The sequence below is a fragment of the Alligator sinensis genome, unplaced genomic scaffold, assembly GCF_000455745.1.
Source record: "Alligator sinensis unplaced genomic scaffold, ASM45574v1 scaffold983_1, whole genome shotgun sequence".
NCBI classification, from domain to species: Eukaryota; Metazoa; Chordata; order Crocodylia; family Alligatoridae; genus Alligator; species Alligator sinensis.
This window is the reverse complement of record NW_005842015.1, coordinates 580246-603856: the sequence shown is the minus strand read 5'-3', so window position 1 is coordinate 603856 and position 23611 is coordinate 580246. Positions and strand designations below refer to the sequence as shown.

The window sequence follows — 23611 nt, the reverse complement described above, 5'->3', positions numbered from 1 at the left end:
TCCACTAGCAAAGCGGGGAAAAACACCCTGATATACTTAAGCGAAGTGTAAAGACCATATGTATCATGATTCACCAGGAAAGCAGCTATATGACCATTTTGATAGCTATCCTCCTATCTGATTTCCATCTGCCCTCATTACTTATACCAGGGCTGTCCAACTGGTGGCCTGCAAGAGGTTAATGTGTGGCCCTCGGGCTCTTACCCAGCCACTGCCCCCCTTATCTCTCTGGCTGCTACCGCAACCAGAGTCTCTAGGCTCTTCCCCACTATCAGCTCTCACTTCCTGCTCCCTCTCCAGAGAGTGCGGTGGTACAGGCCATGGAGCCAAGAGAGCCCATAGCATGGTGCAGCAACGTAGAAGGAGCTGCCCATATGTGAGGTGCAAGGGAGAGGGGTGCAGCCCAGTGGCCTGTGACTTGCACTAGAGCAGTTCCTGCTGGCGTGGCTCACCTGGTATGTGGCCCCTGGCCACTTAGAAGTTGGATGGCCCTGACCTATATTATCCAAGCTCTTTTACAATCTTGTATTTATTCCCTAAATAACCCTGCAAGTTAAGGTTGTGCTATCTTCCCTCTCCCTTCCTACGCATGGGGAACAGGGGTGCAGGGACACTGAGGCTCAAACTCTCCAAGGTATTTACATGCCCAATTCCCACTGATTATTGTTCCCCCGATTGTCTCCCAGGAAAACAGAAGCAGAGAGACCAATGATTACAGCTGGGGAACAGTTAAATCAATGGGAATTAAGCACCCATATTTTATCACTGCTCTGTGGCACACAGACTTTGGACAGGGATGAAGTCTCCCTGCATAGTTTCTTCATGACTGAAACTGCCTCCCAACATAAGAAAAACACTCACTTGAATCCCACTGTCTCTGTGACCTGCAGCAGGATTTCTCTTTTAATGTATAGATGATATCAAAGCCATTGCTCTTCAACTTGGTATTGTTTAATGTTGCTATTGATCTATATGAATCCAGTCATTTGTTAGGAGATTTTTTTTTTTTTTTTCAGGTCAAGAAAAGCTGGATTTCAAAAAAATGCTGAAAAAAAGGTAAGGGGGTTTATTTCTAGGCTGTCTCCTGTTTCTCAGGAGTGTATAGTAAGGGGTGCTAGGCCATTTCTAAACAGGTATTTGTCAGAGCAAAAACACACGTCAAGCACGAGCAATGCAGAGATTTGCTTGGGGCTCCTCATTTTGGAGCGGACGCTATAGGCCATAGGTCGGTTTGTTCTTTTCCTCAGACGTCAGCACTAAAGGTGAATGGAACTTCCTTGGCAGATCCTCAGACAGCAGGGATAGTGCTCAGGAGTCCTCTGATCCCTCCTTCTAGCAGTAGAACGTGTGAGGGAGAGTGCTCTGCTTAACAGCCCATCTTCACTTCCTACCAGCTAGGGAGTCCTACTTATTTAGATTCATCCCAATGGAAACTCTGGCTTTAAAGTTTCCTCTAGCAGGGTCCCAGAGGTAAGAGGAGCTTTCATTTAAATACACTGTAAATAACATGCTCTGTGCACAGGGGGCCTCCACCTCCAAAGAAGGCAGTGAAGAAAGTGGTTGATGAAAAAGAAATGCTGGAGATCCTCTCCAAGGTGCCAAAGAAAGACTTTGAGAAAGTTTGTATGGAATATGGCTTCACTGATTTCCGTGGACTTCTCAAAAAGCTAAAAGAAATGAAGAAAAAAGTGGAGGTTGAGGTTAGTGATACCACCAGCTTTAAAAACACATTGCACATCCATTTCTATTTCTGTTTCTATAATGAACAACACTCCTACACATGAAGATGCCCTTCAGTTGTAGCATCACTGAATGCCTTACAGAATCAGCTACAAACTAAGAAGAAAAGGATTGCAGTACAGATGGGTCTAAAAGAAAAGCCAGATTTTAAAAATGAGATTAGCTGGGGAAGAGGGTTTCAAAATCCTGAACTGAAGGCACATCTGGGATTTTCAGCTGGTTCTTTTGGCTTGAATTTTCAAAGGGTTACAAAGGAATTAGGGGCCAGCTCCTAAAAGATATTTAGGAGCCTAATATGTAGTCCATCAACCCCCCCTAAATACCTTCTGGGTCCAGTCCTAGAACCTAAATCTCACTGATATTCAGTCAAATGAATATGTCTTCACACATTTGAAAAGAAAAAAGAACTTTACAGGAAGAAGTCTCACTGTATCAGAATTCCCCACTTCTTCAGCCAATAACACCAGGCTGATTTTACTTACTGAAGTGTTGATATCATCTGCCTGGAGGTTCTAACCTAGACCAATTATGCTAGGCTCCCATACTGGGAGACAGTCCTGTTCCCAAAGATGTTACAATTCAAATAGACAAGATAAACAAAGGATATATGAATATCCACATTTTACAGACAGAAAACTAACTCTGGCCAAGATCACGCAATCTAGAGTCAGGACAGGAATTGAACTCGCATCTCCTGAGTCTGGTGCCTTAACCACAAGATCATCATTCCTTTTCTTCATGCAAAAAGAACAGTGGCAAAAGTTCAGAAGAGCACATAGGACATGGGGAAGGACATTGCTTTTGAGTATCACCAAAATCCAAGAGCAAATGGGAAACAAAAGGAATAGCCACAGAACAAAACAAAACAGAAAACTATTACTAACAGAAGCAAATTTTCAGTGAAGTTTGAATTGTGGCGCAAGGTATAGATTTCTGCTTTATTCTTCATACAGGCTGTCAAAATTCTGAAACCTCTTGAGGATGTTGCAGCTAAAGTAGACTCCACAGCTGTATTCGACGCCATTCTGGAACTGAAGGACCCCAATACAAAGATGACATGGCTTAAGGTGGCTTTCTGTATTTCCTTTGGTTGACTGAAAAAGGCAGAGGCAGAAAGATTCAGTTTATCAGTACAACATAACTGAGGAAAAGTCTAGTTGCACTTTCCCTTTGGTTAGGCGAGGTTGCTTGGGTTGCCCTGCTTGATACATTAGCTTGTCTGACAGGGTCTATGGAAGGGATGGGCTACAGGTAAAACTTCTTCCTTTAGCCTCAGGAAAAGACACTAGTTTGTTATTTTATCTGTTTAATTTCACAAATCCCTTCTTCTGCCATCTTGAGCAGGTGATACTCCCTTTCTTTTACTCACAGTCTTGCTAGGTCAAAACATGAAGTTCTTGCAGTCAGCTTAAAACCACAGTGAAGTCCACGCCCAAGGGAGGACTGAGCAAAAACAAAAGGGAACCTCCTGGTATCCTTTCTCACACTGAACTATACTTTCTTTTGCAAGTCATTGTGGTAATATCAGTGAGACTATTCACAATATAAGGTACCACTGAGTAATAATGCCAGAATTTAGCCCTGAGTGGGCACATGCATGAGACATTTACTTCAGTTGACTAATTAGCTCTGCAGTAAACAATATCTACACATGCAGGGCAATTAGGCTGGAGTAAACTAATTAACTCCACAGTACTTGTAAATACAAGTACTGTCCTGCTGTGGAGTTTTTTGCTCTGCTGTAGTGCACGTGTAAATGCTGCTGCAGCTGGCTAGGGCATGAGGGTGCTTCAGTGTGGGGGATCCCTGTTGACTAGCCCCACACTGGAGCACACTTGTGCCCCAGCCAGCCTCTCCACAGCACATTGAGCCACATGGGGAGCAGCCCCAGGCTGGCAGGCTAACCCCCGGGACTTCCTGCGAGCCGGGACTGCTCTGACCTGGCTCAGTGTGCTGCTCTCTTGGGTGCACATTCAAACAGTGCACCCAAGAGCAATAAACTCAGGAGCAATAAACTCCAGAGTTTATTTCTTCATATTAATTGCATGTGTAGAAGCGCCTGATGAGAATAGCAGGATATGACCTAACTTACTTGCTTTTGACCAGAACAGCCCCTAACCAGATATCTAATGGACTGAGAGCTTCCTCTGGTTAAGTGTGTATTTTGGAGCCAGTCTCCTTATTTACTTATGAGGACAGCCTGCTGTCTGTCACAGCGATTACTTCCTGTAGTGCTATGCTGTGTGCTTTCTAATTGCCCTTTTCAGACTCTGAAAGGCTGACCTGCATGTGCAAAGCATTATTGCTGACAATGGATCATTGATTTCCATCTAAAACTAGAAGGGGGACATATACGGCCTCTATCCACGTGCTCCAGGGTGGAGGTGGGGGGCACTTTAATTAGAGCGGCTCTGAGAGCCACTCTAATTAAAGCGCCCACAGCATCACATGTATTCAACATCCCTGTGTTTCAAAATAGCAGTGGGGATGCTTTAAGTAAAGCTTATCAAATGCTCCAGCAAACTTGATTAATTAGCATGCGTCAGAGCAGAGGTCTGTTACATGTATAGGCCTGTAGATTGGAGGCAAAATCCCAGGGCTTACCATGCAATCACATTGCTGCCTAGCAAAGTCCATTAAACTCAACCTTGTGTTGATTCACATAGAGGGTGACCTCTAGAAAGATACCCAGATTTCAGTGTTCTCTTTTTCAGGGTGATGAGCCTCTGCGTAGTCAGTACTCTCTAGGAAAATATGACATGAAACAAATGGGCACCAAGTATATGCTGTACATCACCAACGTGAATGAAAAGGACCTGGGCACCTACAAACTTAGTGTTGCAGACAAGATTCTCTCAGCAGTACTGAAAGTGATAGGTAATTTTTATTTTTAACTGCACAATGGTAGGGAAGCCATGACAAAATGGAACACTAAAAAAGATGGGGTCAGAATCAGTGTCAGACCATGACCTACCTTTTTTTTATAGTTCTTTGCAACATTTATGACTCACTGGTCTTTTTACCCTCAAACAAAAATCCAGCACTGTACAAGTCATGCTCGGATCTGCAATAACTGGAGAGTGCACGTGATCAAAGGAAATACATTTCACAAGACAGCAAATTTCAGCGTTGTATTTGAACCAGTTTAGCAGAAAGGAGATAAATGATGAAAAGTGCCATGGCAATAGCCTTGTGGTGGAAATGACCTGTGCTTCCACAATCCATTAGGAATGGAAGGGGATGTACATGCCCAGGGAAGATGAAGCACGGGGCTTTTCTCTATTGCACACTCTTGCTGTTACAGGCCAAGTATGTGATTGCAGTTGCTGGGGGAAAATCATAGACATTTTACATCCAAGAACAAAGTTGACCTAAATCAAGGGTGGGTATAAATTAGGCTGCCACCTGCTTTATCCACAATATTGCTTTTACTCCACTTGCCTTCCAGCTATTTCTGGAATAGCTGGCCCATCTCAAGGCCACCCAGACTTACACTGAGCAGTACCCTCACTTTGTAACTTAATTTCAAGGGGACTGCTTGATTTGTGAGGTCCTCCTGATGCTTCCCCTTCCTCTACATAATTAATCAAAATAAAATACTTCCCCCTTGTGACAAGCCCAAGCACCTAGTTTGGCACAAGGTGTCCAGTAGGTTGACAACCACAGAGGGCATGTCTACCTGCCTGTGTGCCAGGCCTGGGAATGCCACTGGGGAACACACCCTGCCCTCTCACTCCCATTCTGCACAGGCCAACTCCCAAAAATGAGGCTGAGTGAGAGAATGGGTCATGTGTCATGAGCTTGATACAGAGATGGTATAGCTCCAGGCTGATCCAGGCCCTGTTTTGTGACTGATACCAGGACAACCAACAGGGCTACCTTTTTACTGTTCAGCAGATGGCTCCAAATGAAACAAAATCTCCAGAGAGGTTTCCAGATCTTGGTTGCACTTACCTGAAACCATTTCCCTTGTGGTGACTAGAATAAAGGGGAAGAAAAGAATAGGAGCAAGGCAGGAGAAATGGAGTGAGAACCACAGATGTGCGGACTGGTAATCAGACTTGGAAGGAAGTTTACCTCACTTTTTAAGTACCGTGGACCTCAAGTAGTCCTAGTATGAGGTAGTGCATCTCTTTTTGGGCTTAAAATGGGCTATAGCAATTCATGCCCATTGTCCTTACTTCTACATGTAAGAAAGAAATTCAAATGAAGACTTCAGCAGAGCTAGGTTGATTGACTCCAGCTGAGGATCTGGCTCAAGGCCACTGAGGAAAATCCTAAAGTTGGGAACTAGATTAAACTATGAGTATTCCTTACACTTGCACATTCATATTTGTCTTCTGTTATTTTAACAGATGAGCCCCTATCATTTCTGGCAGAACTGAAACCACTGAAAGTGACAGAAAGGCAGACAGCTGTGTTTGAAATTCGCTTATCCAAGAAAGTGCCCAATTTTACCTGGAAGTTCAATGGGAAAGAGCTGAAACGAGATGACAAATATGAGATCATTTCATCTGATGATGGGCTAACTCACACACTAAAAATTAAGGATGTTCGGCCGAGTGACATTGGTGAGATCAGCGTTGAAGCTGGAGATCTGGTGCAGAAAGCTCCACTCATCATAGAGCGTAAGTGAGGCAGGAGAACTGTTAGGGAACCCCTCACGCTAAAAGTACCAGCCTGTACTGTTTGAACTAAGGGACTGGCTGTATTAGGTGGAAGCAGTCATAGCCTCACAAAGTAGACCAGATGGTGGAGAGGCAAAGAGACCACCATTTCTGGCAGGGGTTTCCATCTATCTTCCCGAAATTTAGAAAAAGTTTCTCACTTGTGCTACTGGTGGTTCAGAAGGGACAATCCCTATCTATGAAACTCTGTCTATTTACCATTGTCAAGCAGGTCTGATTTAGCATACAGAAGGCATGTTTCAGTAGGCACCAAGGAGGCTAGTCAGATAGTGGTGCAGTTTTTAAGATGTGTACTGCAGGAAAACTGTCATCTACACTAGCTGCAGTCTCCTTGGAAGTGATGTCGCAAGTGAAGTCTGGAATTGTTCTTCTCCCAGGCATAGAATCATAGAGAAGCAGGGCTGGAAGGGACCTCCAGACGTCATCTAGTCCAACCTCCTGCCTGAGGCAGGATCATCCTTGTCCAAACCCTCCTATAATCTAAACTCTACATAAGACTACCATCAACCCTGACACAACACAGACCTAACACCCTAACCTGACAGGTAAAGTAAGGAGATCACAGGAGTCAACATCCTGCTTCTATGAAATGTTGTCAATCGATATTCAAGAGATCCCAAGTGGCGAGCATGACCCCGCTACAAAAGAAGGCAAAACCCCCCACAGTCTGTACCAACCTGACCATGGGGTAAATTCCTTCCTGACTCCAAATATGGCATTCAGTCTCACCCTGAATGGAGGGCCAAGACCCCCTAGCCAGGAACATCTGGCTTTAGTCCAAGCAGGATCATTGGCCCCCGCCTTGATGGTAGCGAACACCCAATGCCTCTGAAGAAGGCTTAAAAACACCGTGACACATGTAGCACAAAGAGGAGTGGGGGTACAGACAACCCTGAACATATTGTTGCCGAGGTGCAGCTTCTTTCCCACTGTCTTGCTTGGCTTTCTAAAGTTATCCCTGGGAAATGAAATTTCATACTGACGATCTCTTCATCTCCCTCTTTCTGAAGGAATCCCAATTAAGTTCATCAGCAATCTGAAGAATGTCCGAGTCAAGGAGAAGGGGAAAGCTTGTCTGGAGTGTGAGCTGACTTCTAAAGATGTTACCCTGAAGTGGCTAAAGAATGGGGCAGTGATTCAGAAATCCAACAAGTACAGCATGAACCATGAGGGGAAGAGAGCAGAGCTGATCATTGATGATGCTGAACTGACAGACTCAGGGGAGTACACAGTGATTGCCATGCAAGACAATGACCCAAAAGAGTATTACAGCACTGCCAATGTAACAGTGGAAGGTAAGAACAACTGGATACAGGGAGAGGTTTACAAAAATATAGTACTATATAATTGTTCAATTGTTGCATGGTTTGACTTTATAGACAGGCTGCATTGCCTTGAGGGGAAGAGACTTGGAGTCAAAGGAACTGAGTTCTCTTCCTCATTTTGTTATGTGACATGTGACAAATCACAAAACCAGCCTGAGTCTCTGCCTCCCTGTTTGAAGACTGGAATAATCATCAACCATTATTTGTTAAGGGCTTTTGTTACTTCCAAGATGCTGTGCAAGCATAAAGCAGCAGATTTCAAATTTAAGGTTGTACATGCCACCTATGAAACTCAAAAGTATTCTTACCATCTTTGGGATATTAATCAGGCCATCATAATACATTCATTAATCAGAGCCACCATCATGCATTCCTATCCTGAAACTTTAACGCAACACACCCACACAGCATTTGATTGCAGCCTGCATGGGAGGACATAGGCATAGTTTCAGGAGATCATTGGTATAAATATTAATTATCATTATTGTTACATAAGCAAAGATTGTAAAGTTGTTGTAATTGTAGTAGAATAAACCCCTCTCCAGAAAACATGATGGAAGGATGTACAGCTAAGAGGAGAAAGAACCAGGAAAGCCCAGTTTACATCCATCTGCCACTGGAGCTTAAACAAGAATCCGTTTTCTGAGCTCCTTTCTGGGTTTTAGCGGCCTTTATTACATTCAGGTGACTATTGACGGAGGCAGACTGGCTTTGATTTATGCACACCCGCCTGCCACGTACCATTCTATCTAATTAGAGCTCGGTATGGTTCGAGTATTTGTTGTCCTCTTTTAGGGTTCAACAGTCTCTGTGTGGGAGTTGTCTGGTAGTCTTGTGCTTTACGGTTTCTGCTGGTGACCTGTAGGGGCCAGGAAGGAACTTTTTCCCTTTTTCCACCCCCTTGTGAATGTTTCATTGGTATCTCGGGGGTTGGTTTATTTTCCTCAGGTATATGGGACACGAGCTACAGCTAAAGGTGAGATCAGAAAGGGGTTTTTCCCTAGGTCTGGTGGGGAAGGACTATACAGAGTTTTTTACTTTCCTCTGTAGCACAGGGCGCAGTTTCTTCTTAGGATCTTCTGAACATACATTAAGAGAATAATGGCTCTTCTATCAATGGTGCCCTTCTCTCTCCTGCTTCTTATCTCTGGACACTGTAGAGTGCTTTTGCTTTTGTTTTCATCAGGTCCTTTGTGGCTGTAGCATATGTGAGGGACTGGAACGGATGATTTTTAGGACTCAGGATAAATGGTGCAGGAAATGGGACTCACTGGCTCAGGAGGCTTTTTTTGGTTTTTTGTTCCTATGTTCCTGTGTTAGAAGAGGCTGGGAAAAAGAACAGATTAAATTCCACACCCTTTTCCCTCCTAAAGCCAGATGGTGTAGTGCTGCAGTGGCTATGGACTGTGCTGCCATTCAGGAAAGACAGGCTCTGGAGCCAAATTAGCATTCATAATTCTTGGGTAGGCAGATTGAAACAATAAAAAGACCAAATGCAGCCTGGGTTTAAACAAGGCCAGTCCAAGGTCTTCTTCACATAGAGGCCTAACTGCCCTACCACATGCATGTTCCAACTGCAGCCTCCTTCTCACAGCATAGTCTCCTACCAGGACGTCATGTTTTGGAGATAATTGTTCACGGGATTGAATGGGACCATTACACTTCTTACATCTATTGTTCCACGCCTTCTGTAGGTTCTAGGTGAGATCATCAAATTGGTTACTGTTGGGTCACATTGTCCATTTTTTGTGTGTTTTACCATCATGAGGACTAGAAAAAGAATGGCTCTTAAAATGAAATCTCAGATTCATGTCAGCCTATGCCTAGACTGCCTATGCGTTAATCAGGCCCTAGGCTTGTGCTTTGACTCTTGCTTGGCGAAGAAAAGGAGGCTGCCCAGACTAATGTGTGAATGCCATCTACAGGCCACTTGTTAGAATGCCTCGATAGCAGCAGGAGAAAGGAGAGACTCATGTGAGTATGAAGGCAAAATAGAGAGGCACCTTACAGCCGAACTAAATCAGAGATGCATAAGCTTTCATGGGCCCAGACTCACTTCATCAGATGCTGTGATCATGTGACTTATGTGTATGTTATAAGACTCTCAAAAATTCAAGCTGTTCTGTTCAAGTACATGGCCACCTACATTTTAACTTCTAAGTCCTTCTACTGAACAATCATAGAATCATAAAAAAATACGGCTGGAACAGACCTTCAGAGGTCATCTAGTCCAACCTCCCACCAGAGGCAGGATCATTCCTCTCCAAATACATTGTCCAGCTTACTAGTAAAACAACAGTCAACCCTGACTTAACCATAAGACATAGCATCCCTAACCCGCTACAAGTAAATCAGGGAGACAGACAGGTTGGGCTTCTCAACAAGATAAATTAGCCCATGCTGCCATGTACTAGCTGCTAGTATTACCCAAGCTAACTAAAGCTTGTCCAGGTGTCTCTATATTATATTTCTGTGATTGCAGGGTAGACAGACCCTGAGGTACTGAGGGAATAAAGGACTGGTCCAGCTTCCACTGTAGTCATTTGAAGGACTGCTGTTAACCCGTCAGACCTGGAGTTACAGTCTAGTGTCTTAGCCATAAAACCAACCTTTTTCCGCATAGAATTTCAGATCTGGATCCAAAAGTTGTTGCTTAGTCTCATCTGTGCATGAGAAAATGTGAGCTAAAAACTATCAATGTGTTCCTACGGTTCCAGCTGATTGACTAGGATTTGGAACTCAACGATGGATGTATTGGTGGTTGGCTTGTTGGAGCTGCCGTCTCTCCAGTAAATACCACTGAGAAAAAGTGAACCCCATTGAGACTCACAGAGGGTCTTTTAAGCCATTGTCAATAGGTATACCATGGCTAGAAGAAGCATACAGTTAATTGGAACGGGACCTTAAACCAAGCCCAGGACATTCTCTGTAATGGTTTCTGATTCCCAGAGACTAACTGAGTTTCATTGTCCATCCAGTATCTAGGCTAGCTGAATCTATTCTCTATTTGATGCGCACAGTTTACTCCCACTGATGCTTCCTCCAGCAGACAAAATACTGATCTCTCAGTGTCTCCTGTTCAAGATGCTAAAGAATTCCTGACTGGATTTCCTAATACATGTGACCATTTAAAGTTAGGGTCAGATCTAGAGGGGGTGTAGTACTGCCACCACACCCCTGCTCAGTTCCTTGACAGAGCTCATTTCAGTTGTGTAGTTCAAATGCTGTGTAGTGTACATTCAGTGAGCTCTCAATTGCTCCCCTTTTTTTTTTCAAAATGGTTCATATACTGTATAAAACCCTGTTTAATGTTCTCAGAGACACTGCTGAGCCATTGCCCACCTTCAGACCTTGTGACTGGTGGCTCCTGCAGTTCTAGTCCTACCAGACTCAGAGTAGGATAAGTGGCACAATGGACCTCACCACTGTATTTGACAGTTCTCTAGGTATAAGGGTGTCCACCTGCTTCTCTCTCCTCTGAGATGGAAAAACCGGGGAAATCTTTCCAAACTGGACAGCAGCTCCCTCTTTAACAACAGAATATATAAGAAATGGAGAACAGTGCAGATGAATGTTAAATACTGCAGAGAATGCACAAAAGAGCAACAGAAATTATTAAAGACTGGGAAAAAAACCCTTATTGCAAATGTCTTAGAGCTCATTCTCTTTATCATAAGGAAAATTGAGGAATGACTTGGCTGTAGTGTCTAAGAACCTTCATAGGGGAAAAAAAAATCCTAGAGTCTAGAGGGCTCTTTAATGCAGTGGAGAAAGGTGGGACAAGAGCCAGAGGCTGGACTCTAAAGCCAAACAAATTCAAATTAGAAATAAAACATATAATACTAATTGTGAGAATGAATAAGCACTGGAACAAGCTACTTTTTTGGCTTGAACCCATACCCTGGTCCTTTTCTAAAAGACCTCCTCCTCCCTGCCTGCCAGAGAGGGGAAAGTCAGAAACCAGTAACAAATCCACAATGGCCTTTGTGTGCTGAAGAGAGATTTCCAAGAGAAAATATTTCTCCTTATCCCCCAACCACCCTGCAATACAGTCTCTATAGGCTTATCTGTTCCCTCTATCTGCCCCCATCTCTCAGGTATGATATATTAACCTGTTCACCCATTCTCTTTTTTGTTTGTTTGTTTGACATCTCTTACAGGGGCTTTCCCCACACCTTTTTCCCCACTGTCTCAAAATGACAGACAGTTAGCATTTGTCCCTAGTGCATGCTGTGTATGTGTTCATGCTGAATTCCTTCGTTATGAGGTTTACCTCTCCTTAATACTGTGCTTTGGTGCATGCAGTTACAGCCAACTATCTTTGTTCACTTACTATCACTGAAATTTCTTATAGAGAGATTTGCTACAGTCAAGAGCGGTATGTCTGATGTTCAGGCTCCAACAGGAGACCCAGCAGAGCTCTGTGTTGTCCTGAATGATGAGAAGGTAGAAGGAGTTTGGCTGAAGGATGGCAAGGAGGTAAACACTCATGATGTAACCAGAAAGAAAATGAAAAGCTGGAAATCATAAGTGGAGGCAGAACATATTATTTGGGGGGCCTGCAGCCGCGGAGGAGCATATGGCAGGAACGTTGGATACAGCGCTGTGGCAGTGGGGTGGGGCAGTGGCACTGGCCTGGCTGCATGTCAAGCAGCACTGGGCACTGCAGTACGGTGGTGATGTGGTGCTGCTCCTATTGCTGGCCACTGCAAAATGAATTTGGGGGGCTAGCCCGCATTATCCCCAGCCTTCCACTGCCTACGCTGGAGAGCCTTAATGGGAGTTTTGTCTGAGTGGGGAATGCAGGAGTTGGCCTAGTGTCAGTAACTTGGAAAAGAAATAGAGTAAAGGCAGACAAATGGGTTAGAAGAAATGAGAACTGATTTAACATTTCCCAAAGACTCTGGGTCTTAAGCTTTGTCTCACTTTGGCATGGCATCAACCTTACCTTTCTTGGTCAGCCATCTTTCTTTCTCAAGCACCTGACTAATCATTTGATACTTCTTTTCCCAGATTTTCTAACCCACTTGCTCAGGCTCTTGCCTCTATTGTGGAAGCACATCTTCCCCTGTGGGAACAATAGCTCTCCTTTTCCCTTTGACACTCAGGTCAGCAGTTTGGATAATGTTTCCTCTGAATGCCAGTGTGCTGGCTTAGTCAAATTTCATGTGCAGGGTAGCTTCCATACTGCTGGATCATAATGAAATGCATAATTCTCAGGGTCATCCAAGAATTACAAAATATTTTGCCAGGACAGGACACAGATATCTAAACCCTTCACCCATATTTCTAACCAATAGACTACTTTTGTCATAATTTTTTTGTTTTTGCAACCTGCTGCTGTCCTTCTTTCAGATTACAGATATGAGAGGAATCCAGATTGTCAAGCAGGGAGCTGTCCACAAACTGATCATTGACAAAATGGGAGAGAAGTTTGAAGGGAAGTACACATTCAGAGCCAAAGGAGCAGAAAGTGAGGCCACCATTGCCATTGCAGGTACTGACACTTTTCCATAATAACACTCACACCACCCCCACAGCTGCTGTTGTACAATCAACAGGCCTCCTTATTTGTGCCAGCAAATTTTACAGGTCCATCGACATGCATGTGCAAAACCCCATCTCTTCACACACAAAAGGGCAATTGCGTAGCCTTCATTGAGAATAAATCAGACAAGCATGTCCACCGACCTTCAGAGACTGGACTTGAACATTTTGGCTATCCTGAGAGGTATTACACTTGTAAAAAACAACAAGGAAAACCATCCTGAAGAAAAATATTTGTTGTTTAGCTCTTGGCAGCCAGATGGTGCTAGCCAAATTTTTCAGACTCTATTTATGTTCAGCAAGGATTTCATCTCATTTCTGCACTAAATGATGAGCACACCTATTGACCATATGCTGATGGGTCATAAGGCAGGTTTTAGCACAAACTGAGTTAGTCACTACAACGTAATCATTCAGGGTAGCATGGTGGAATATAGGGAGTAATGCTCCCTTTTTCTTCTGCTTAGCTGGATAGTCTTAGGGAAAGCCAGACAGTTCTCTGTATGGTAATCAGGAGAACTGGCCTATCTGCATCAACAGGTACTAAGGATTTTAGGTGCCCCTTAAAATATAGGAATCTACTCTTAAAGAAAGGTGGGTGTGGAAGGACATGGTTTATGCCACCTTGGCAGGGAACTCAAAATACATTAGCAGCACCAAAATGTCCATGGGGCTCTACGTTTCACATGCCTTTCACTGTTTTAAGATCCCCCTGTCATTGATGAATCTGTGCTGGAGATGTTGGCTGCACACCCTGTGACTGTGAAGGCCGGGCATACGGCAAGCATCAAAATTCCCTTCAAGGCAAAACCAATGCCAAAGGTCAGCTGGTTCAAAGATGGTATTGAGGTGACAGAGGAACAGAAGATTGCAATGGAAAAGGCGAATGACTATGCTTTGCTCACAATAAGCAACTGTGTGAGAGAAGACAGTGGAAACATTATGCTGAAGCTGAAAAGTGACTGTGGCTCAGCTGTTGCCAATCTGTTTCTCAATGTTCTTGGTAGGTCCTGAACTCATCATTTTACAGTGATTCAGTGGCAGGGCAACTTTGCAGCCTTGTAGGAAGTCTGATCTGTGACTCAGGGGCCTGAGTGCTGAACTATCAGCTGAAAGGTTATGGGCCCAAGGCTGGGTGTGGGCCTCTGAACTTCAACCAGAAAATGCAGCCCTTGTGGGCTTGAGAACATTGCTAGACAAAGCCTTGGCTGGGATGGTCTAGTTGGGGATGGTCCTGCTCTGAGCAGGGGGTTGGACTAGATGACCTCCTGAGGTCCCTTCCAACCCTCATTTTCTATTATTCTATAAAATGTATTCCAAGACCACAGTGTGCCCAGGCCTTACGTAGAATCCATGTACTGGGAAAGACTGCATCATCAAATCAGCTGGTGGAAAGCAGTGTAGCCTCACTGAAGTCAATGGAGCTATGCTAATTTTCACCATGTGAGGATATGGCCTTCCAATTTATAATAACTTTCCATATTGCTTTGATTGTCTTTCAATGCTGCAGACAAACCAAAACCACCTCAAGGAAAAGTGGAATTTTTGGAGCGGACAGGTAAATGCATCAAAATGAAATGGAAAGCACCCAAAGATAATGGAGGAAAGCAGGTGACACATTTTATCATTGAGAGGAAGATGGTTGGTAAAAAGTCCTGGATTAAAGTTGGTGAAGTAGAAGGCAAACACACCATATTTGCCACCGATAAGGTAGAAGAAGGCAGAGCCTATCAGTTCAGAATCCTTGCCGTCAATTCGGAGGGTCTGAGTGAACCACTGGAGACGGAAGAAGTCTTTGCTGGAGAACCTATTGGTAAGCACATGAATACCTTGAAGCGGCTATTTTAAAGGTGGATTTACTTTTGCACATTCCCTTACCCCTCCAAAAGAATATTTTCCTTTTTTTAAAACACTTTCTGCACTTCAGGGTTGCAAATCCAAGCTGAAAATGAGTAGATACTGTTAACTGTGACCCTTGCTAGGGCAGAAAACATGATTTGAATCAAAGACCAAATCCATTGGCTGTAAACAGTAGCAGACTCCCTTTTCTTAGCCTCTTGTTCTGTGTTGCTTTTAATCAAATGAGGCTTTGCAATGGAACTATAGGTGAAACTCTAATTCTGATTCTTCTTGCTGAAATTATCTCTGTCTGTTTAGAGCCTCCTGGACTGGCAACTCAACCTCAGGTTACAGATGTGACTAAGGAAGCTATCACCATCACTTGGAACCCTCCAGCCACAGATGGTGGCTCCCCAGTACAAGGGTACATTGTAGAAAGAAGGAAGAAAGGCAGCAATCTTTGGGTCCCAGTCACCAAAGATCCTGTCAAAGGTCAGACAACTATTGTTCTGCGCTATATATTGGAAGAATGAGAGCTGGGGAGGACATGAAATGTGAAGCAAGAATTGTGATCAGACAAGTAAAGCGGGTGATATTAGCACATCATTTATGAAGCCCAAACACAGCTGCCTGAAATTTGGGGCCCAAATCTGTATTTAAGTATGTACAGAGAATTAACCCAATTCTCACATATCCTAAGCTTTAGTACTATTGGAGGTTTGGATACTCAGCAAATCTGAAAATCATATCTTTGTATGTTTTATTTAGGTGCCTGTATAGGGACTCAAAAGCCTAGTTTTAGGCATCTTTGTTTTAAAAGTTTCCTTTGACTAATGCCACTCCTTTCCTCTGGTTTTGATTTAAGTAAGTAACTGAGTTTACTGAATGTATAGAATAGCAATCACATTCAAAATATTCGTGGCATTGCAGCCACATGTGACTCACAGCTTGGGAAACACATGGAAGCATTTGTGCTACCAATAACTAGGAACCTACCAAATTCATGAGCCCCCACAACTGCTTATGTGGCTGTAACACAGCTGGGGCCCCCAATTTCATGGCCGGGGCTGCCATTTTGAAGGTGAAGCAAAAGCCACCCCCCCACCCACACACACATGCCTCTGATTGGCTGAGGGGCTCCGCAAGTCCCACCCCTCCCAGGCATTGATTGAAAGCCCTAGCTAGAGCTGCCTGGCTTGTTAATTCAATAATTATCACCCTCTTTAAGGGGTGGAGAGTGATAATTACTCAGTAAACAAACAGTTTAAGTGTGGGAATTAAACAGTTCCAGTACCCAACTGAAGTGTAAAGCTGGGCCTATCATCCCACCCTGCCCCTGCCCCCCATCAGGAGAAGGGGTCGATGGCTTTTTGAACATAGCCGGTTACCCGTGCTTTTTCACGGGGACCCAGCTATTTCACAGGAGACTGCCAATTACACAATTTCTGTGAAATCCATGAAATAGTGCATTTGGTAGGCCCCTACCAATAACATCTGCCTAACAAGTCCTTTGGTTTTCATCATCTTATATTTTCATCATTCTCTCATGGATTCTTCTTTCTGTCTCCTTCAAAATATTGGACTTCCTTAAGAAATAAATGGCATTTGATCAATTTGGCCAATAGTACCTTTCAAAATTCATCAGTGTAAAGGGTGAAGTTAATTTTAAGGAAAATTATCCTTAATTCCAGAGACTTTGATCAAACTACATGGAAGATCAGTCTGAAAAGTCACTGAAGGTCAGATTCTGATATCCTCACTCAGGCTGCTTACTCACTACTCTATGAGCTGTCCTACTAAGTTCAGTTGGACCATTCATAGAGAAAATCCTATACAACAGGGGTATCATAGGAAAGTAGGCCTGCAAGGGATCCCACAAGGTCAGGCCCCCTGCTCAAGACAGGATCAGCTCTGACTAAACCACCCCAGCCTAACCATCCCAGTCTCCCTGGCCTGCTCTTGAAAGTTTCCAAGCATGGAGAATCCATAACTTCCCTAGGTAGCCTGTTCCAATATTTAATCATTCTTATAGTCAGAAAGTTCCTTCTAATCTCCAGCCTAAATTTCCCCCACTGCAACTTGAGGCCATTGCTCCCTACAGTCACAGAGAAAACCTGTCTCCATCCTCTCTATAATCACCCTTCAGGAAGATTGTTATCAAATCCCCCTTCAGTCTTCTCTTCTCCAAGATAAATGACCCTAGATATTTCAGCCTTCCTCCATAAGTCTTGCCTTCTAGGCCCCTAAACATTTTTGTTGCTCTGTGATTAACTCTTTCCAAATTGTCCACATCCTTCTTGAAGTATGGGGCCCAAACCTGGATACTACTCCAGGTGAGGCCTCACCAATGCTGAATAGAGTGGAAGAATCACTTCCCTTGATTTGCAAGTGACACTTCTGTTAATATGACCCAGGAGGCTGTTGGCTTTTTTTGCAGCAAGAGCACACTGTTGAGTCAGCTTATGGCCCATCATAACCCCATGGACCTTCTCTGCAGTACTGCAGTCAAACCAGTCATTCCCCAGTCTGTATTTGTGCATGCAGTTATTCCATCCCAAGTGCAGAATTTTGCACTTGTCCTTGTTGAATCCCATCTGTTTGATTTTGGACATACATGGAGGCACCACATCCTAAGCCCAAAATAAGTAGCAGATGCAATAGTTGAAAAAATATGTTTTTCCCATATTAGATACTTAGACTAGTAGGGTGGAAGTGCTTGACTTTAGGAAGGCTAACTTCAGTATGCTTAGGAGTCTAGTCAACGACGCACTTCAGGAGAAGAGTATTGGTGAGATGGGAGTCCAGGAAGGGTGGTTGTTCCTAAAGGAAGTGATCCTTCGGGCACAGAGGGAGATTATCCCAGTATGAGGGGAAAGGAGCTAAAAAAATGTCCTTGGCTAAACAGGGAAACCCAGGGGAGCCTAAGGGCAAAAAAAGCAGGGGGAAGCTACCAAGGAGGAGTATACCTACTTGGCCCACACTTGCAGGGAGGCAGTTAGAAAGGCCAAAGCAACTACAGAGCTGAGGCTGGCAACACAAATTAAAGACAACAGAAAGTCATTTTTTAGGTATGTAGGGAGTAAAAGGAAGGCTCAGGACAGCAAAGGACTCCTACTGAACAAGGAGGAGCAATTAGTGACAGACAGGGAGGGACAAGGTTGAGCTAGTCAATGAGTTTTTTGCCTCAGTGTTCCTGAACAGGGCTCAAGAAAAGTCTCCTAATGGGTTCTTAGATGGGCATCAGAGGGATACCAGCCCACCAACTGTCAATGGTAACTTGGTGCAGAGTCACTTGTATGGACTGGATGTGTTCAAGTCAGCAGCTTCAGATGAGCTGCATCTGAGGGTACTGAAGGAATTGGCCGGTGTCATAGCAGAACCACTGGCATGGCTGTTTGAGCACTCGTGGCACTCAGGTCAGGTCCTGGAGGACTGAAAAAGGGCCAATGTGGTCCCTATTTTCAAGAAGGGGAGGAAGGAGGATCTGAGTAATTATAGGCCAGTCAGTCTCACCTCCATCCTTGGAAAGGTCTTTAAAAAGATTATGAAGGATCATATTTGTGGGAGTCCAGCGGGAAAAATAATGCAGCAGGGAAACCAGCAGGGATTTGTAGCAGGTAGATCATGCCTGACAAATCTGGTTTTGTTTTATGACAGGGTCACAAAATGCTTAGACGCAGGAGTAGGGGTGGATGTTGTTTTCTTGGACTTTAGCAAGGTCTTTGATATCGTATCTCATCCTATTCTCATAAATAAATTAAGAGGCTATGACGTAGATATTTACATGGTCCAGTGGGTGACAAATTGGCTTATCGATCGCACCCAGAGAGTGGTAGTAGACAGATTGGTATCAACCTGGAAGGATGTGGGTAGTGGGGTCCCACAGGGTTCAGACCTTGGACCTGTACTCTTCAATATCTTAATCAGTGACTTGGATGTGGGTGTGAAGCGTACTCTGTCCAAGTTTGCGGACAATACTAAATTGTGGGGTGAAGTGCACACTCCAAAGGGTAGGGAACAATTGCAGGCAGACCTGGACAAGTTAGAAAAGTGGGCAGTACACAATAGGACGCAGTTCAACAAGGACAAGTGCAGAGTGCTGCACCTAGGGTGCAAAAATATCCAGCACACCTACTGGCTGGGAAGTGACCCTCTCAGCAGCACAGAAGCAGAAAGGGATCTCAGAGTCCTAGTGGACTCCAAGATGAACATGAGTTGGCAATGTGATGAAATCACCAGCAAAGCTAACTGCACTTTATCATGCCTCAGCAGATGCATGACAAATAGATCCAAGGATGTGATACTTCCCCTCTATGCAGCATTGGTCAGACAGCAGTTGGAGTACTGCGTCCAGTTTTGGGTGCCGTACTTCAAGAAGGATGTTGATAAACTTGATGCCCAGGACAGGGGGTCGGACTTGATGATCTGTTGAAGTCCCTTCCAACCCTAGCATCTATAAATCTATGACTAAATCCAGTCCCTTTTTTCTGTGCCTTGGGGTGCTCTTTGACATAATGTGTTCCCACTTTGCAAGCTGAGTGCATGACTAGATAGAGGGAAGCCATATGCATGCCTAATGTTCTTTAAAAAGTGTCTTTTTGAGGTGACATTTTTTCATGCTTACTCCCAACCCACAGGTAATTCTTTTAACGTCACTTGGGAATTCTTATGTGGATGGACGACAACTTTTTATAAAAGGATTAAACTGAAAACTTGTAATATCTGCCTCTTTAGATACCAAATTCAAAGTGGATGGTTTGCTAGAAGACACAGAATATGAGTTCCGTGTTACAGCAGTGAACCGTGCAGGGCCAGGACAACCAAGCATACCCTCCAGCTCTGTCGCTGCAAAGGACCCCATCAGTATGTTTCCTGTTTAATTTAATCACTAGTTCTCCTAAAAATGTTTCCAGTGACAAGACTTACTTTATTGGCAGACAGCACGTACAGCTCAACATGCTGTCGTGCTTAGTTGCTTGCCGTACTTGAGAGGCTTTCATTCACTTCTCCCAGAGGCCATAATTCAATCATTTCATAACATCATAAATCATTTCTGTTTATTGGACTTCAGTGTACCATGAATCCGCACTGGTGTATTTAATAAAAGAAGGGTAAGCCTCTGCAGAATGTGGATAAAGCGATTTATTAATTTTCCCAAAGCTTTGTTTTTCAAGACTGCTTTTTAATTGGGGAGATTGTGGGCCTAATCCTGCCCAGTGAAATTAGAGCGAAGTTCTTAGTGACTTCAGTGAGAGCAAAAATGGGCCTATATCCTAGTAAGATGAGCTAATAGATGAGCATTGTAATCTTTCCATACATAATCAAAACCATTTTTAAACTCAAGTCCTGCCCAGAAGCAGCATATGAATAGTGGGTGTCTGTGTGATTATTGTGGGCATAAGTCTCCAGAGCTGTAAGCAGTTTGGAAAAACATTTCTGAAAGTAACAGAGCTACTGTAGTGTAGAGGAGAGGAGCCAAGCCTTAGATCACTTCATAGTAGTATGTTCATGTACCTCAGATGCAGCAGCCTGTGATAGTATTTGTTTGTTCAGCATTGACTGAAAACCCAGGCCCTAGATTGTGCACCTAGGAAAAGTGATGGCTGAAATTATTAATTACATATGAGAACATAGGCCTGGATGTGGGGTTGGTGCTGGGAGAAGGGTGAGCATCTCTGTTATATGTACAATAGCAGGTTTGTTGCTGTTACAGAACCTCCAGGATTGGTGAAGGGGCTCCACGTTATTGACTCCTGCAACTCCAGCATTTCCTTGGCATGGGAGGAACCAGATCAAGGGGACTTGCCTTCAGGATACATACTCGAGATGCGAGCTGAAGACACCAAGGAATGGACAAAATGCACAAAAATCCCAATTTCTGGCACCATCTACACCGTGGGAGGCCTGCAGGAGAGGCAAAAATATTTCTTCCGCATCCGAGCAGTAAATGAAGGTGGAGTGGGAGAACCAGTAGAGCTAGAAGAAGGAGTTTTTGCTATGCCTCCTCCAGGTAACAGCTCAGCAGTCTTTCAAGCTGCACATCACTTCATTTGTGATTCAGTTCATTTGTTTTAATAGCCACAGCCTTACACAGCATCACTGTTGATACTGGCAATCAGGAAAGGTAATAAAGCTTTGTGAGCTTTGATTAATGACATGATAAACATTGGAACAAAATGCATGTTGCCCTTCCCATCCATGTGACTGGGCTGTGACATCAACAACAGCTCACGTGAAATATGTTTTTGCACCTGATTTTGTCTTTATTTTGGTGACCTTAGCAAGGGGGACCCATTAGGGAATCTGATTTTGCCTACAGGAAACCAGATACATAAGGTAGAGTCTAGTATCTAGCCCTTTCAGATAAAACATGAAAAGGAATTCAGGCCCTTTCCTGAGAAATGGAATACTTTACAGATGCTCCTTCTTTTCTGTATAGTGGTACAAGTCTTATATTTTGGTGAAGTTCACTTGGAGTCTGCATGGGTATTGGCCAGGGACACTGGGTAACAAAAATTCTTTTTTGAGTCTTGGAGTTGAACTGAAAGACATTCTCTACATTTCCTGCCAGAGCTGTATCTCCTCTGCCGCAAATTTCCATTTACAGCCCCATTGACTGCAGCTTTCCTTTTGCTGTTAGCCAGTCGTATCAACTATGTGACTGCAAAGGCAGTTCCTGGAAAATTCCACTCATTTCTGCCACCGATGCTATCAGCACTGCCTCCCATTTGCTCTTGGGCTAGATGCATTAGTAGTGTACTGAGCTGCAGCAGGCAAGCTGTCATATTTGAAGTGCCCATTTATTATAGAGACAACAGTGCTGAGATATAGATTGCTGCTCTTTCAGCTGGGGAGCTAAGAGTGAAAGGCCTGCTGCAAACGAACAATCAAGGAGCAGAGTGATAAACAGACAACACAGAGGTAATTGTTTTGTCAAGGAGAATGCTCCAGAGTAGCTCATCATGCCTTGAGAATAATAGCAGAGATATTATAGCAGAGGGGATACCCTGAGTATCCCCTAGCCAGTTTATTATAATAGGTAGAAGCTCAAACCTTTATTATCTTGGACTCCTGGGTAGCAAGTTTGCTAATTAGCACATTCAAACAGCTTCTCTCTGGAATGATCACAGAGGACACAGCGCTGGTCTGAGCCGCCTTAAGTGGCAGAAAAGAGCAACAAGGCTGGATACAAGTTTCATGAGTCATACCATACTGCAGTGATTCCTATGAGGAACAAGAACATTCAAGGAGCTCAGAACACAATATCTAATTGAATAATTGCACAAATCTATATGGCCAACTTATTCCTCCAGAGGTGCCCTAAAACAGTGCTAGTAATTTCATCTCCAAGCACAGAGACACCAAAACATACCACCCAACCTGTCACAGGAGATGTTAAGAGGCATGCTGTAATAAAAAACCCATGAGGTTTGATAGGAAATAGATCTGACACAGTGGTGATGGAGGGAGGAAGTCAGCAATTATTTTTCAATCAGTTGAAAAAGCAGCCATTTCACATGACTTTTTTGCTCTCACTCAGTTCTCCTATGCTAATAGTTTTCTGTCTTACTCCATCTTCCTCCATCAAACTTAGTTGGAAAGGCTATAACTGGCCCTCACAACAGAGACCTTGAATGCTTACTGGTAAGTATTCCTCACCAGCCACCAACAAGCAGGGGGGCTGTTATAAGGTCAGGCAGCCATGGCCCCAGGAGCAGTAACCTGGTATTAATTGTGCCATTAACTTCAAGAGGAGCCTCTGTCTAAGTATTGTACAATATAATTAAGGGTTGCATAGCCTATCCTTGAGAGAACAAATCTGCTATAAGACTTATTTACCAGTCGTTGGCTTCCATCCGATTTGAAAAGGAAAACAGCTTTTAAATGTTATTGCTTTCTTGTGTTCCAATACCGTGAAAAGGCACCGTGCCTTAAACATGGCGTGGTAAAGGGAAACTGCTAATTTACCTGAGCTTCTAAATAAAAATAGACAATCTCATGTCATGTGTGCATTTATCCTTTCTCCAGTGAACCCATCCTTGCAGCATGTTGGCACTAGCTATACATAATTAACAGTATCTTTATTTGCACCTGCAAAAAAGATAGGACCTGTCTTGCTGTTCCTATTTTGTGCTGCAACTGGTGACTTAACTTCTTAACTATGGCTTGTTGAAACTAAGTTCAAGGTCTGATTTTCTTTTGTCTCATCATGATCTTCCAGTGTATGAAACAAAGGGGCTAACTGGGGAAAATGGTTTCACTCCAGTATATGGTCTCCAAGTTTTTAATTAATCTCTCTCTCTCTCTCTACCCCCCACCCCCTTTCCTCACCCCCTTTGTTTATTGCTGCTTTTTTATTCCTTTTTTTATTTTATTGCTTTTTTTTTATTCTAGCCCCTCCCAAGTTTGATCTAAGTGCTAGGCTGAAGAATCACATGGTGGTTCGTGCTGGGACAGCCCTCTGCATTCCTG

General features: G+C 43.7%; 2 protein-coding genes across 3 annotated transcripts in view; one reads left to right on the top strand and one right to left on the bottom strand.

Annotated features, from left to right (window-relative positions):
- IGSF22 (immunoglobulin superfamily member 22) overlaps positions 1–23611 on the top strand; it is a 57956-nt gene that overhangs the window by 9829 nt on the left and 24516 nt on the right. For both annotated transcript variants that reach the window (XM_025202114.1, XM_025202113.1), the window contains exons 6-19: positions 1017–1056; positions 1523–1700; positions 2694–2807; positions 4455–4617; positions 6096–6368; positions 7439–7723; positions 12108–12232; positions 13109–13250; positions 14007–14303; positions 14811–15113; positions 15458–15631; positions 19874–20002; positions 20853–21149; positions 23534–23609. In XM_025202114.1, coding sequence (XP_025057899.1) covers positions 1017–1056; positions 1523–1700; positions 2694–2807; positions 4455–4617; positions 6096–6368; positions 7439–7723; positions 12108–12232; positions 13109–13250; positions 14007–14303; positions 14811–15113; positions 15458–15631; positions 19874–20002; positions 20853–21149; positions 23534–23609 — 2596 coding nt within the window. The remainder of the gene's footprint in view (positions 1–1016; positions 1057–1522; positions 1701–2693; positions 2808–4454; positions 4618–6095; positions 6369–7438; positions 7724–12107; positions 12233–13108; positions 13251–14006; positions 14304–14810; positions 15114–15457; positions 15632–19873; positions 20003–20852; positions 21150–23533; positions 23610–23611) is intronic.
- The window catches only part of TMEM86A (transmembrane protein 86A), an 84027-nt gene continuing 63127 nt past the window's right edge, over positions 2712–23611 (bottom strand). The window contains exon 4 of the transcript XR_003093664.1: positions 2712–2834. The gene's annotated coding sequence lies outside the window, so the exon portion shown is untranslated. The remainder of the gene's footprint in view (positions 2835–23611) is intronic.